Genomic DNA, 16,924 nt, shown 5'->3' with positions numbered 1-16,924 from the left:
CTCCAAAATCACTGCAAATGATGATTACAGCCATGAAATTAAAAGACGCTTACTCCTTGGAAGGAAAGTTATGTCCAACCTACACATCATATTAAAAAGGAGAGGCATTACTTTGTCAACAAAGGTCTGTCTAGTGAAGGTTATGGTTTTTCCAGTAGTCTTGTATGGATGTGAGAGTTGAACTATAAAGAAAATTCAGTGCTGAAGAATTGATGATTTTGAACCATGGTGTTGGAAAAGACTCTTGAGAGTCCCTTGGACTGCAAGGAGATCCAACCTGTCCATCCTAAAGGAGATCAGTCCTGGGTGTTCATTGGAAGGACTGATGTTGAAGCTGAAACTCCATTACTTTGGCCACCTGATGTGAAGAGCTGACTCCTTTGAAAAGACCCTGATGCTGGGGAAGATTGAGGGCAGGAGGAGAAGGGGTCGACAGAGGATGAGTTGGTTGGATGGCATCACCGACTCAATGGATATGGGTTTGGGTAGACTCCGGCAGTTGGTGATGGATAGGGAGGCCTGGCATGCTGCAGTTCATGGGGTCACAAAGCGTCGGACACAACTGAGCAACTGAACTGAACTGAACTGAACTGAAGTAAACATGGATACTGAAGATTAGATTCTTAAAGGTACAAAATTGGTAACAAATTACACAAAAAAACAAAGATTAAAAATGTGGAGTTTAGACTCTCAAAAATACAATATTAAAGATATAAAACTAAATCAATCAGAAAAATTATAAAAAATATACATATGAAATTTGCTTTAAAAATAGGGTCTTTTTTTGCAAGGTAATAGTAGGCTATAAAACTGAAATTAAAGATGTAATACAGAAGCTAAAATAAACAAAATTAAAAAATGATAATAGTAAAATATACTAGGAATTTCTCTGGAGCTATCAAGGGCAGTGTGGGGTCAGTTCAGTTTCAGATAGTTCTTTGTTTCAGGTCATACTTCTCAAAGTCTGTAGCCCCCCTCCAATGCTTAGTCAATGTTAACTGCAGGGTTTTAATCTGTTGCACTTGTCACTTCCAGAGTGGTTTACCCTTCTTTGTTTATTTTGGCTTCCTCTGTTTGAAAGTCTCTTCCATGTCTAATTTCCACCCTGACACAAGCGGGTGAAGGTGGTCACTTATTTATGCTCACTTGTTTAGTTGTGTTTGGGGAAGGGAGGAACCCTGCAAATATCACTGGTGGGTGTGGGGAGTGCTCGCAGTGAATGGACCACACTGGGTTTGCCCAAGCTCACCGTGTGTGCTTTCTGGTTCTACACTGTTCAGGATGCAGGGTGCTCTGCAGGGCACTGTCCAAAGCGGGCCCTGGGTTTCCTGCACTTTCCGGGTCTAAGCCACTCGGATTCAGGTTCTTGGGTACTCAGGGTACTCTGCAAGGACACAGACTGTTGGGCGTACGTTTTGTGCCCTTCCCAGGTCTGAGCAGCTCAGGCGACCAGGTGCTTGGCCAGCGCACTCTCCCAGGTGGGCCATACGTCTTAATCACCTCTCTAGTCTCAGGTGTGCCATGTGTCTCCTCTGGGGAGCTGATCTCAGGCTGCAACTCTCCTGGCAGATGTCAACCATCCAGGATCCCAGGAAGATGTGGTTAACAACTGGGGGCCTGCTCACAGTTTGGTGGAGGATGCCAGTCTCTGAGGCCGAGATTGGAGCAGCCCCTTGACTTCTGGCTCTGGCTGTCACCCACCTACCTCTCTGCCTCTGGCGGGGAGGGGCCTGTACACAGCCGACTAGCTCTTCTTTGGTGATCACACAATCCTTTGCTCTGTGAGCGGGCCAGGCTGCACATTAAGTTAGAACCTTTCGCAAGAAAGTTCTTGTTTCTTTGTTTATTTGTTTTCTCTCTCTCTCTCTCTCTGGCTATCCCACAGTTTGGGCTGCTGTCTCACATTAGCTCCCTCAGATTGTCCTCAGGACATTCAGGCCCGGTCCTTACCTTAAGCAGGCAGCCTGTGCCTCCCTGTCCAGCCCCTAGTCGCTGATGTGAGCATCTGGGCTACTTCTCTGCTGGGAGTTGTGGTTAGGTGTGTATTCTGTGGGTTTTTTTCTTTTTCCTCCCCACAGACCCGCAGGTGAGAGGGTTTCCTGGTATTTGGAAACTTCTCCTTCATGACTCCCTCCCCAGGACGCGTCTCCATCCCTAATTCTTTTGTCACTCTTTTTGTCTTTTATACTTTGTCCTACCTCCTTTTGAAGAGAAAGGGCTGCCTTTCTGGATGCCTGGTGTCCTCCACCAGCATTCAGAAGTTGTTTTGTGGAAGTTGCTCAGCATTCAAATGATCTTTTGATGAATTTGTGGGGGAAAGTGGTCTCCCTGTCCTGTTCCTCCACCATCTTGGGACCACCTTCCCAAGTCAAATTTTAACCTAACATTTAAAAGCTGTTAAAAGGGAATTTCTCCCATTCTATTTGACACTCTTTCTTTTAACTGCACCTGAGCTGTCTCAGTATGATTTAGTCAACCTGTGAACCTGAAAGGCAAAACAGTAGATATTCTATCTTAATTAGAAAAATATAAAATAAGTATTTATTAAACACATATGATATGATGAACCTATAGATTTATATTAGTAATCATTAGGATATCTGAAGTTCTCTAATTTATTAATTTCACTTTCCCTCTTCCCAGAAGATGTATCAACTCTAAATGAAAATTAAAAGGAAAGCATGGTTGGAAATTAATATTTTTCTTAGGATGTCATTAACTATTATGAAATGCAGACATTGTTGGGTAGCCCATTTCAGTAAGAGAAACTCTCTCACTGGTCTCCCCTCTGCCCTCTGGGGCATTATTTACTTAGTTATTTAACCACTAACCACCTCTCCCTTCTCTAGGACTGTAGAGAAGATTGTATTACAATGTTTTCCACACTTTCAGTTCCACAGTCAGTTCAGTTTGGTTCAGTAGCTCAGTCATGTCCTAATCTTTCTGACCCCATGGCCAGGCTTCCCTGTCCATCACCAATACCCAGAGCTTGCTCAAACTCATGTCCATCGAGTTGGTTATGCCATCAAACCATCTCATTCTCTGTCGTCCCGTCCTCCTCCCACCTTCAATCTTTCCCAGCATCAGGGCTTTTCAAATAAGTCAGTTCTTCATATCAGGTGGCCAAAGTATTGGAGCTTCAGCTTCAGCATCAGTCCTTCCAAAGAATATTCAGGACTAATTTCCTTTAGGATGGACTGGTTGGATTTCCTTGCAGTAGAAGGAATTCTCAAGAGTCTTCTCCAACACTACAGTTCAAAAGCATCAGTTCTTCAGAGTTCAGCTTTCTTTATAGCCAACTCTCACATCCTTACACAACTACTGGAAAACCATAGCTTTGACTAGATGGACCTTTGTAGGCAAAGTAATGTCTCTACTTTTTAACATGCTGTCTAGGTTGGTCATAGCTTTTCTTCCAAGGAGCAAGCATCTTTTCATTTCATGACTGGCTGCAGTCACCATCTGCAGTGATTTTGGAGCCCCCCAAAATAAATTCTCTCAGTTTCCATTGTTTCCCCATCTGTTTGTCATGAAGTAATGGATTGGATGCCATGATCTTTGTTTTTTGAATGTTGAGTTTAAAGCCAGCTTTTCACTCTCCTCTTTCACATTCATCAACAGGCTCTTTAGTTCTTTGCTTTCTGCCATAAGGGTGGTGTCATCTGTGTATCTGAGGTTACTGATATTTCTCCCAGCAATCTTGATTGCAGCTTGTGCTTCATCCAGCTCGGCATTTCACATGATGTACTCTGCATATAAGTTAAATAAGCAGGGTGACAATATACAGCCTTGATGTACTCCTTTCCCAATTTCAAACCAGGCTGTTGTTCGATGTCCAGTTCTAACTGTTGCTTCTTGACCTGCATACACATTTCTCAAGAGGCAGGTAAGGTGATCTTACCTTACAATTCCCATCTATTGAAGAATTTTCCACAGTTTGTTCTGGAAACTGTTTGTTCCACAGCTCCACAATATCCTGTGGCTAAAAACTAAAACCTACTTAGTCATCAAAGTAACCTTCCATGAAAACTGCTTTCCAGTCTACGGCCTACCGATTTTCTATATGAAATTAGTTCAAAATATGAAAGAAAAAATATTGCCTATACTCAAATAGACATAGCTAAAATTAACTGAGTCACCTACCATTCTTTAGATTATAGCTAAAAGAAGCTTATAATCAGATGTGGTAATATTTTTTCCTTTACCTTCAGCATAACAACAGAATGGAATCAGAGAAATGTAAACAATTATTTATCAGTTAGGCTTTACATCAGATGATTTTTCTGAAGGCTACAGCTTTGCCTGCATGTACTGTGCCTGTGGGAAAACTCTATCAAAAAACAAACAAACAAAAAAAACACTTGGCAGGCATTCTATTTCACCCACTGCTAAAATAAAATAATAATGTTATCAGTTAGCAACTAATGCAATAGTTGAATCATTGTAGCTTTTGGAAAATTGAAATTATTTGCCTATCTCTGGGTCTGCCTTATCTTTTCATTTTTATGAATGAATGTTCAATTGACATTTAACTAGCTAGAGATTGATAGTGTTTTTCCAGTTTCAAAATCATATATTTGATTTCTGATGTCTAACTTTCTTCCCAGTAAAATGAGAATATCACTGATGAACTGTCAAATCAGCTAGCATATAATAGACATGAAATAAATATTTATTGAATTAATTAATTAACGATAGCCATTATTTACTAAATTCAAACCAGATGTGCTAGCTGTGTTAGCATTATCATTCTTATTTTGCATGTGGGAAACCTAAGGCTAGAAAGTTGCAGAAATGAGATTGAGCCTGAATTGCTTTCTACAGTATCTCCCTGCCTCTCCTAGGAATATTATGATAAATATCAAAATTGAAAACACATGAAAATTGAAAGTGAAAGTTGCTCAGTTGTGTCCAACTCTTGGCAACCCCATGGACTGTATAGTCCATGCAATTCTTCAGGCCAGAATACTGGAGTGGGTAGCCATTCCCTTCTCCAGGGGATCTTCCCAACCCAGGGATCAAACCCAGGTCTCTCACATTACAGGCAAATTCTTTACCAGCTGAGCCACAAGGGAAGTCCTATTTCTTCAAGGGAAAATACATATTTGTGTAAAAATACACAAGAGCATAATTTTAAAAAGGCAAAGTTGGGAATCTTTTGGTTCTAATATGTATTTGCTGGGAGATCTTGAATAGTTTTGTTTTAACCCACTGACACTTGGTTTCCTTATTTGTAAGATAGGATCTATCTCATAAGTTTGTTGTGAGAACTAAACTAGATTGATAATCAGTGGAATGTGCTTACCACAATGCCTGATACATAATCAGCCCAGCATTAATATTAACTATGAATACACACTCCTGGGTCTTTCATTGTCCCTTAGATGCCAGTAGCCAGACAGTAACATGTATATATTGGCTAGTAAGAAATTCCTCTTTGTTATTAAAATAAAAAACAGTTTCCAAAATCATGGCTGAGACACATGCAACAGGATAGATAACACTAGGTCTTCCTCTTCTTCTTGATTCCTACTGTAACTGTAGGGTCACTGCTGCATAATTTATGTTGACCAAAAAAAGGAAAAAGATAAAATTTTTCTCAAGACTACTGAATCAAGTTCACATTTAAAAAAAGATTTCCTAAATACCTAAAGGGGACAGACAGCAAAGCAAGTGCAGATGCTTCAAACTCTGTGTGTGTGGTTTACTTTTGTCTGAGTTAATATCTTTGGTTATAATAATTTACTTTTGTAATATACTTTTTTGTCTTTTTCCTATAATTGTTTGCTTACAAAACTGGGTGTATATTTTTGTAAGTTACCTCAAATTTCTAATGGAAAAATAGAGCCAGCTATGGAATGCATATGTAAAAGATAGAGAGAAATGAGAGATAAACAGATAGGTGATAGAAAGATATAGCTAGAAAAGAAATAACTTTTTTCCATAATTTTTTTAACTTAGTTAACTACCTCTGAACCAAATGAGGTGACACCTTCCTGTCCACCTTCCTCACTCCACCTGCTGGGACTTGAATTTTTCCCTACCACATGTGAATGGCCTATTTTCTCTCTTCTCATCCACTGCCATTTCCCAAAACTATGAGGACTGTAGTGACTGATATAATCAAAGCTTTCACCCTCTCTGTCTCAAAACTTTCGATCTTCTTTTAAACCACTTTGTAATTAAGCTGAACTGCTGTGAAAAGTGTTACATATCACAGACTCAGAATACCGTAAAACCTTAATATTAATATAAGACATTTTCACATAAAACACGTATCTGCTTAGGTGTCTTATGTTTGATGCTTTTCATTCATCTCCTGTATCCTCCTCCATGCTTCATAAAAGGCACTCAGAGGCATTTCAGAAATATTGATACTTGTTAAATTGAGTTGAATTGAACTAGAAACATTTATATCCTTTTCTCATGTGTTATATTTTTTAATTGAAATATACTTGATTTGTAATGTGTTAGTTTCAGATGTAGAGAAAAGTGACTCAGTCATACACATACTTATGTGTGTGTGTGTATATGTATTTATATATATATATTCTTTTTCAGATTATTTTCCATTATAGATTATTAAAAAATATTGAATGTAGTTCCCTATTATATATGTTAGCATATTGTTTATCTATTTTGTATGTAGTAGTATAGATTGGTTAATCCCAAATTCTTAATTTATCCTTCCTACCTCTCCTCCTTTAGTAAACATAAATTTGCTTCCTATGTCTGTTAAGTCTGTTTTGTAAATGAATTAGTTTGTATTATTTTATTCTAATTCCACATACAAGTGATATCATATGATATTTGTCCTTCTCTGTCTGACAATTCATTTAGTATGATAATCTCTAGGCCCATCCATGTTACTGCATGCATTCATTCTATTACAGTTGAGCAATATTTCATAATGTGTATATGCCATATCTTCTTTATTCACTCATTTGTTGATGAACATTTAGGCTGTTTCCATGTCTTGGCTATTGTAAATAGTGTTACTGTGAACACTGGTGTTCAGTGTTTGAAAAGATGCCTTTTCAAATTTGAATTTTCTCCAGATATATGCCCAAGAGTAGAACTGCTGAATCATATGGCAACTCTATTTTTAGTTTTTTAAGGAACCTCCATACTCTTCTCAGTAGTGGTTATACCAATTTACATTCCCATCAAACAGTATCAGAGGGCTCCCTTTCCTCCACATCTTTACCAGCATTTATTATTTGTAGACTTTTTGAAGATGTCTATTTTGACTTGTGTGAGGTGATCCCTCATTGTGATTTTGATTTGCATTTCTCTAAGCAATGCTGAGCATTTTTCATGTGCTTTTTGACCATCTGAATGCCTTCTTTGGAAAAATGGCAATATAAGTCTTCTGCCCATTTTTCTTCTTTTTTTTTTGATTGGGTTGCTTGTCTTTTTGATATTAAGCTGTATGAGCAGTTTGTATATTTTGGAAATTAAGTCCTTGTCAGTCACAACATTTGCAAATATTTTCTTCCACCCTGTAGGTTGCCTTTTCATTTTGTTTATGATTTCCTTTGCTGCTCAAAAGTTTTTAAATTTGATTAGTTACAATTTATTTGTTTTTTTATTTTATTTATTTGGCTTTGGGAGACTGACCAAGGGAATATTGCTCAATTTATGTCAGAGATGGTTTTGCCTATGTTCTCTTCTAGGAGTTTTATGGGGTCAGGTCTTGTATTTAAATCTTTAAGCCATTCTGAGTTTATTTTTATGTATGGTGTGAGGGAGTGTTCTTAGCTCGTTGATTTATATGCAGTTGTCCAGCTTTCCCAAACCACTTGCTGAAGAGACTGACTTCCTTTTCTCCATCATATATTATTGCCTCCCTCATTGAAGATTAACTGACTGTAGGTGTGTTGGTTTTTTCCTGGGCTCTCTATTCTGTTCCATTAACCCATATGTCTGTTTTTGTGCCAAGATCATGCTGTTTTGATTACTGTAGCTTTATATTACTGTCTGAAGTATGAGACAGTTAGACCTCCACCATTGTTCTTTTTCTTGAAGATTGCTTTTTAATTATGGGTCATTTGTGGCTCCATATAAATTTTAGGATTATTCTAGTTCTGTGAAAAATATAAATTTTAGGATTATTCTAGTTCTGTGAAAAATGTCATGGGTTTTTTGATAAAGATCTCATTAAATCTGTATATTACTTTATGTAGTTGCCATCTTAATAATATTAACTCTTCCAATCCAAGAGCATGTGTTATTTTTCTATTTCTTTGAATCATCTTCAGTTTCCTTTATCATTGTTTTATAGATCTTAGCATTTAAGTCTTTCACCTCTGTGGTGAAGTTTATGCCTAGGTATTTTAAGTTTTTTTGATGTATTTAATGATTTTTTTACATTCACTTTCTGATATGTATTATTAGTGTTAAAAATGTAGCAGATTTCTGTATGTTAATCTCATAACCTATTACAATGCTAAATTATTTTACCAGTTCTAGTAGTTTTTCTGTGGAATCTTTAGAGTTTTCTATATATAATATCATGTCATCTGCAGATAATGACAACTTTACCTTTTCCCTACAATTTGAATAATATTTTGTTTCTTTTTCTTGTCTGATTGCTGTCACTAGGACTTTCAATAGTATGTTGAATAGAAGAGGTGACAGTGGGCATACTTGTTTTATTCCAAATTTTAGCAAGAAGGCTTTCAGCTTTTCACCATTGAATATTATGTTGGCTTTGGGTTTGTCATAAATAACTTTTATTATGTTGATATATGTGTCCATTATATCCACTTTGATGGGAATATTTATCATGAGTGGATGGTGAATTTTGTCAAATGTTTTTTCTGTATCTGTTGAGATGATCATGTGATATTTCTCTTTTTTGTTGTTGATGTGGTGTCATGTATTAGATTTTGAATGACAGAGTTTAACAGCTAAATTGACATAATTGTTATTATGTCAACATTGACATAATCTTCCAGTTGTTTATGGCCATCACTTTTAAATCATATTGGTTATCAATTCACATTAACATTGAGGAGCCAAAATGTTAGCTATTAACTCCAATAATTAATTAAGCTTAACAAACTGTCATACTGATTTTTATAGGGATTCAAGGATATTTCTCTTGAGAGATTTATACACGGTGGAGCCAATGTTACAGGATTCCAGTTGGTAGATTTTAATACACCTATGGTGACCAAATTAATGGATCGCTGGAAGAAACTAGATCAGAGAGAATATCCAGGATCTGAGACACCTCCAAAGGTATTTGTTTGTTTTTATTTTATGTATTTTTAGTACTTTTTAAAATTTAAGGTAGAAAGTTCATTATGCAGTTCTTCTAGTAATATTTTGTCAGGCACAGTGTGGCATGGGGCAGAAATACTTTGCCACTATTTGTCACACAAATCAATATTTTCCAAATTTTTATATTTTATGGATGAAATGTTAGCCATTTGCTCAAGTAGTTTATTATTATAATTAATTTGCATATGAACATCCCTGAATAAATTATATACTTTTAAAATTTTTTATTAACTAAATATTTCAAATGTGAATAACCACTAGTAACTATTCCACTCAGAAAACAACTATATTTGCAAAATGATTTACAATGAGTAAGGAAAGTGGTAAAAAATGTAAAATATGTAGCTTCTGCAAAATTTCTCTTTCAAATTAACAATAAAATGTCAGTAAAATGTCAAATTTTATCTGACAGACATTAAAGTTAGTTATTGATATTTGCAAAAGGAGTTGGTAAATTTCTGATCATAAGCACATTTTTTTCTCTCCTGAAAAGATAGATATCATGTAGATAATGGAACAATGTTTCTTAAACTCTAACTTAGTGGTTTTGAGCTTCTCCACAATAAGACGTTGAGTCAGTGATGCCATCCGACTCAATGGGCATGAGTTTGAGTAAACTCCAGGAGTTGCTGATGGACAGGGAGGCCTGGCATGCTGCAGTCCATGGGGTCGCAAAGAGTTGGACATGACTGAGTGACTGAACTGAACTGAACTGATAATAAGACATCATCGTTTAAACAACTTTTACTAATCTCTCATTGACAGTGTATTCAAGTAAAAAGTTTTCAAACATAATTTGGAAATTCAAGCCTAGAAAACTATAATCTATGGTAGAGAATCTCAGTTCTTCCAACTTTGTCAATTACCTCTATGTAGTATAGCAGTTTGGCTAGTCATACCATTTTCACTGCTTTCAAAATGAAGCATTTATTGAGTATCCACTATGTGTCAAGCACTGTAGTCCACCCTATGATTTTACAAATTTCTAAATGCAAGATATTAAATGGTATGTTAACTGATTGTTCTTAAGTCAAGGACCAGATTTGTGAAATGTTTGCCCAGGACCAAGTTGTGAACTCCTTGAGCCTTAGACAAGTGCATTGTCCACTATATTACACCACTTTGCAAGCTTAGGTAATACATATGAAAGCATATTAAAAAGCAAAAATATCTTCAAGATGCACACCGCCTTCAGGATAAAAAGAAACTTAAGAAGTCTTTTAGTCTGCTTTTCCTTCAAGCTGGCTCAGAAGAAAATTATCCCAAAAGCTCAATTATTTAAAATACTAACACACAAGTAAAAACAAGCATCAAGCTTCCTTCCAAACTCATCTGAATAATTTGCTTTACAGAAAGTTCCTCTCATTCTTCATCAGTGTATGTAGAGACCCTGTTGCCCTTCTCTTTCATCTCTTTCTTCCTCACATATTTTTCAGCTATTTTTTTTAATCTCAGCATTTCTTCTATAAACCATCTCTTCAAGTCCTTGTTATCCTTAGAGTTTTAGTATCTAGAATGGGCTTCAAACTTCTTGGCAGTGTTTTGTAGTTCCTTGTAACTATTTTTTTTTAATTTCAGTGATAATATGTAGTATTATGTGTATGATATGTAGATAATATGTAGTAATGATATGTAGATAATATGTAGTAATATGTGTCCACTGCGGTCCTTCTGTCCAGACACACTGGTGTGGTTATTCCTTCCCTCTCTTGCCTTTAGCCTATTGCAAGGTTTACTATTTGATCATCTCCAACCAGACTTATCTATGTCATAGCTTTGGGCACTTTGTTTTGTCTTTCACAACTCTCTTAGTATGCTAGGCATCCAGTGACCATTTAATAAATACATGTAGTCAGTTCTAATTATTTATGGTAGTTACATTCTATAAAGCTGCCATGAACACTGAATTAGTGAATATTGAATCCTTACTCCTAGGGAAAATTACAAAATTAGGTCACAACAGTTTTGTCAGCCAATCAACACATAGTGCTTTGTTCTATGTGTGTTTCTGTTTAAACATATCTTATTTAAGATATTGTTGATCAGTTAATATTAATTGAATTCACAGCCAGTAGCACTATAACTCAAGCCTGAACAAAGCTTATCAAACATATTTTTTCTATAAAGCACAGCACAGCCTTCTTGCACTCAGCAATAGACAACACTTTAACACTACACCTTTGAGCCATCTGTGTAGGCTTCTCAGGTGGCGCTAGTGGTAAAGAACCTTCCTGCCAATGCAGGAGATATTAGACACACGAGTTTGATCCCTGGATCAGAAAGATTCCCTGTAGGACGAAATGGCAACCCACTCCAGCATTCTTGCCTAGAGAATCCCATGGTCAGAGGAGCCTAGTGGGCTACAATCTGTGGGTTTGCAAAGAGTAGCACAGGACTGAAGTGACTTCACACACATGTAGTTGTCACAGTTCCTAGCCAGTGTCTAGCACACTTTTCAAAGAACTCTCAGATATAATATGAAATTTTATCCTCACAACTACACAAAAAATAGTCATTATTTTATTTTGTTCTGTTTTGTGCTTTGTAACCGGAAAGCATACTACACATTTCCTTAAAACTATAAATAGAAATAGAATTCATATAGTTCTTTCTTCTCAATACCTAAACTCTTGTTACTGCACTATGATTCCACCAAACTATACCTTTTTATATACAATCTTGGATAAACAGAATTCATTCCATCATTCTAATCACTGCTTAAAGCAATAAATAGTTCTAGGTCAACACTTAGTTTCGGTTATTGTTAGTTGCTCAGTCGTGTCCAACTCTTTGCAATCCCGTCGACTGTAGCCCACCAGACTCCTAAGTCCGTGGAATTCTCCAGGCAAGAATACTGGAGTGGATTGCCATTTCCTTCTCCAGGGGATCTTTCCAACCCAGGGATCGAACCCAGATCTCCCTCATTTTAGGCAGATTCTTTACCATCTGAGCTACCAGGGAAGTGCCACCTTACCTCCAAAATGAAGAGTATGTTTAATAAGAATTTCTAGATGCCATCTGGAAATTTATGGGCATATGTGCCCATAAATACGATTTCTTGGACTTTAGTACAATAGGACACATAGAAAATAATGAAATCCTTTGAAAAAGTAAAACCAATTTTAACTACTGCTTCTTTCCATTTACCAGCTCTATGACCTGTCAAAAGGCTTTGCCACTGGCTTTGCTCTGCTGCAGTCTGTACGACATCTGTTCTCTTTTGTAGTTCACTTGCTTCATAAAAACAGATGGACTTTTTAAACACAGTATGTGCTTTGGCTTTTTTGGTGTCATATCTTCTCAGCTTTTTTCTCCTATTTAGAAAAGCAACAATAGTTTTCTTTTTTCGCTCTTGATCCTAAAATGCTAGCATTGCTTTTTTTTTTTTTTTTCTTTCTACATCAATGTTTGTTTTTATTTTCTTGCCATCCAGAAAGATGATTTGATGGCTTTCTCTACTCAAAAATATGTTGGTCCAGGCAGGGGAGGAGGTATATCCATTTTTGGTTAAGTACCTTAATGTTCATCAACCATACCACTCCAATTATGAGTGTGGATGCTTATCTTTAAGTCCTTTTTTTCCATGCCCTTGAAGACTATATAGCAAGACTTATAATTTATATGTCACATATAAATCTTTCTGATGAAGCTTTAATTAGATTCTTTACCATTGAAGAGTTCTTTGTTAGAGTTTGTACTCTTTATCTTATCCGTATTTCAGTCCTTCCTTAGAAAACTGACTGCTATACTTAGTAGTCATATTGCCTAAGTTTACTTTCTACAATTTGAATTTCTAATGATTTTTCTTAATTTATAAGCAGCAAATCAAGATCATCTTCCATGTTCCATGTCACAAAACTACCCTTAATATAAGCTTGGAATGTGTTAATCATATAGAATTGTGCATATATGAAATTCTTGAAAGAGAAAAACTAGTTTTTCATCATGATCAGCAGTAGATGCTTTGCCACACTTCAAGAAAATTGTACCATGTTTTTCATATGATTAGGAATTCTTAAACAGATTTTACAAGTATTCCCTGTTCTCTTGATTTTCAGATTAAACAAACCACATTTTCTTCTCAGTTTTTCTTCATTTTCTCTCTTAACCTTAATAAATCTTTTCCTGATATTATTTCTCTTTTCTCAAAGAGAAGCATAGGAGATCACCAGAAAACAGATGATCTATATTTCATTTCTTCACTTTGATCCTAAGTTACAATAGAAACAGAGAAATGATTTAACCTTCCTGAGCACACTCTGCAGGCATGGGCATAACAGTACTCGTGTTTATTTAGCAATGTGTATATACATTTGGTAAATAAGTAGATGTTACTTCTGTACCTTATATTTAAAGTAACAATAAACATTCCCATTCATTCTTCTGAAAAACTAGACAGAGATATGCACTCTAAGTCAAAAAACATATATGAAATCTAACGAACACCTGATGGACATTGAGAGAAGGAAAGAGTGAGATATCCCAGCCCTCCTGAGGCTCACCCACAGCAAGAGACTATAAGGTAGATTGTGGAAATACTGCATTTAGCCTTTTTTTAAAAAAAATACATTCGCTGTTTCTACTTGGACACAACAGAAAGACCTTACCTAGAGGGCTTGCTTCTACCAACTGATGGAAAGCTGTGCAATAAAAATCATAGTGGTAAGAACTGATATACAGTCTTTGTAATAAAGCAATAGTAGAAATTCCTGCAGCTAGAGGAAATTAATTAAAGTTAAATTAAAGGAATTTAATTTAAGGGGAAGTTAAGGGCAATAATTTATCTGCCCTTCAGACAGCATGGTACTTTATGTCACAAACCCACGTAGTCCCCAGACAATTCCTAAAGATTGGTAAGAATTTAACATTTTACCATTATATTTACTTTAATTTTGTTAGTATACATCTGCTCTGACTTATGATGGAGTCCTTGTGATGGCTGAAACATTCCGAAGTCTCAGAAGACAGAAAATTGATATTTCCAGGAGAGGAAATGCTGGAGATTGTCTGGCAAATCCAGCTGCTCCATGGGGCCAGGGGATTGACATGGAGAGGACACTCAAACAGGTAACTCACAATTTTATTTATGTTCAGTTTGTTTTACACGTGCATGTGTGCTAAGTCACTTCTGTTGTGTCCAACTCTTTGCAACCCTATGGACTGCAGCCTGCCAGGCTCCAGTGCCCATGGGATTCTCCAGGCAAGAATACTGGAGTGGATTTCCATGCCCTCTCCCAGGGTATCTTCCCAACCCAGGGATCAGGCCTGCATCTCTTATGTCTCCTGCATTGGCAGGCAGGTTCTTTACCACTAGAACAACCTGGGAAGCCTTCAATTTATTTCATTGTCCTTTTTAAATGGAGTATTCAGGAAAACAAAATAATCTATCAGCAAAAACCTATATATTACAATTTCCATTTTAACATATTAAGCCATTATCATTTCTGAAACATTTCTACATAGGATACTGGATAGAATGGTGGAGGTAGTGGTTTAGTCGCTAAGTCACGCCCAGCTCTTTGCGAACCCATGGACTGTAGTCTGCCAGGCTCCTCTGTCCATGGAATTTCCCAGGCAAGAATACTGGAGTGGTTTGCCACTTCTCCCCCCAGGGCATCTTCCCAAAAAAGGAATTGAACCTGCATCTCCTGCTTGGCAGACAACTTCATTACCACTGAGCCACCTCGGAAGCCCACTAGATGTTTACTGGTGTTTATATGTTATGCAGATGCTTAGCCAGGATAAGCTAGGTTATGTCACAGTAATAAACAACCCCAAGCTTCAGTGGCTTAAAACAACAAAAGAGGATTTCACACTCACAGACACACACCAGATTAGTAGGGGCACTCTGCTTTTTATAATTACTCAGGGACACAAGCTGACATAGCAGCTACCATCTTGAATGCTACAAAAGGAAAAGAGTTGTAGGGAAGTTTCTAATTGGCAATTAAATGCTTTAGCACTCATTACATCCGTTTACAACTCTTTTGTCAGAAAGAGTCACATAGACCTAGCCAACCAAAAAGGGTCCAAGAAGAACAAACCTACCTTGGACCCAGAATGAGGAAGAAGCTGAAATATTTGGCATACACTTTTATTCTACTAATATACTGACTGCCTCAGTAGACCTTCAAATTGCCTTGTAACCTTGGATTAAGTATTTATTTTAGTCTTTTATAGTTATACTAACACTGTTTTTCAAATGATTGCTGTAATATGTGTGTATTTTCAGTAATACATTTTAAATGTTCTGAAATGCCATAGGTTTAGAACATAAGTTTAAATGAATTAAAATGGAATAAAGTACACTTGAATATTTTCAAAAATATGTTTATCTTTCTGAATGTCTTAATTTTAACATTAGCAAGGAGAAATATGATCTGCTGTAGTTATCAGGGTTATTTAACCTGTTATGTGGATGTGTAGATAAAACTGAAAAGTAACTATAAAGGAAACCATATTTCTATTCTCATAAATAATATTTCACAATTGAAGAAGTACAATGGAAACTTCATAATAAAAAAACATATTTATCTTTCAAGTCCATAACAGAATTGCTTATATATTTCTTTGATATTCCTCTATCCAATTCTATCCCAGTAGCTCAAATACCCCATGGCTTTTTTGAAGAGTTGCTTATAGATTATAGTTCCACACCCATGTGTAGTCATAAGCCTAGCAGATGAAGTAAAGATTTCCATAAGTAAAATGGCAAATGATTACATGTGTAGATTTTCCTTTTCATTCATAGGTTCAAATTCAAGGACTAACAGGAAATGTTCAGTTTGACCACTACGGACGCAGGGTCAATTACACAATGGACGTGTTCGAGCTGAAGAGCACCGGGCCGAGGAAGGTGAGCCGCACTGGACTGCTTTCTTAGTTTGCATTTGGCATGTTAAACATCTTATAGGTGAAATACAGCCAGATAGGCTACATCTTTAAAAAATTGTGCATATGGCTAACCCTTGAACAAAGCGGGATTTAGGGGATCTGACTCTCCACACAGTCAAAAATCTGTGTCAAAATTATAATGGGCCCTCCATACATGTGGTTCCTCCATTGCTGCAGCTCCACATCTGAGGCTTCAAGCAACACAGACTGTGTAGTATCGTGGTATTTACTGTGAAAAGAATCCACATAAAAGTGGGCCTGAGCAGTTCAAACATGTGTTGATAAGGGTCATCTGCACTTACAAGTAATATTTTCCTGGTAATTCATCCTGAAATAAATTCTTGTGTCAATGATTGATATTTAATGGTGTACCAAAGCTGAAATGAAATATTTACCCACTGTTTATATTCTTTATCCAAAATAAAAGCACTTTTTTAAAGGCTTAGCAAAAAGAATCCCAGAAAACCCATAATATACTCTTCAGGAAAGCGCACAATATAAGTAAAAGACTTATTCATTTTCATGTAGTCATTTCTGAAACCATTCGAGACAGAACAAGAAAACTACTTCTCATGGATAGGCATATCATAGAAGGCTAAATGTTCCTTAAATAAATATTCAAAGAAAAGAGATGATGGAAGATAATATTATTAAGATTACTGTTAGGTTGAAGAGAGTGAGAGATACCTAAGAACTTCAATTGAGGGACCAGGAAGGTGGTTCAGAAAGCTGCTGATGATAG

At 36.5% G+C, this 16,924-nt stretch overlaps 1 protein-coding gene across 8 annotated transcripts in view; it reads left to right on the top strand.

Annotated features, from left to right (window-relative positions):
- GRIA4 (glutamate ionotropic receptor AMPA type subunit 4) overlaps nt 1–16,924 on the top strand; it is a 602,437-nt gene that overhangs the window by 509,589 nt on the left and 75,924 nt on the right. For all 8 annotated transcript variants that reach the window (XR_006338854.1, XM_043891698.1, XM_043891517.1 and 5 more), the window contains 3 exons: nt 9,088–9,246; nt 14,188–14,355; nt 16,040–16,144. Coding sequence is in view for 7 of the 8 variants with exons in the window: in XM_043891698.1 (XP_043747633.1) it covers nt 9,088–9,246; nt 14,188–14,355; nt 16,040–16,144 (432 nt within the window). In the remaining variant the exon portion in view is untranslated. The remainder of the gene's footprint in view (nt 1–9,087; nt 9,247–14,187; nt 14,356–16,039; nt 16,145–16,924) is intronic.

This window comes from Cervus elaphus, chromosome 1 (genome assembly GCF_910594005.1).
Source record: "Cervus elaphus chromosome 1, mCerEla1.1, whole genome shotgun sequence".
In the NCBI taxonomy this organism is placed as follows: domain Eukaryota; kingdom Metazoa; phylum Chordata; class Mammalia; order Artiodactyla; family Cervidae; genus Cervus; species Cervus elaphus.
The sequence above is the reverse complement of the archived record's forward strand: the minus strand, read 5'-3'. Positions and strand labels throughout refer to the sequence as shown.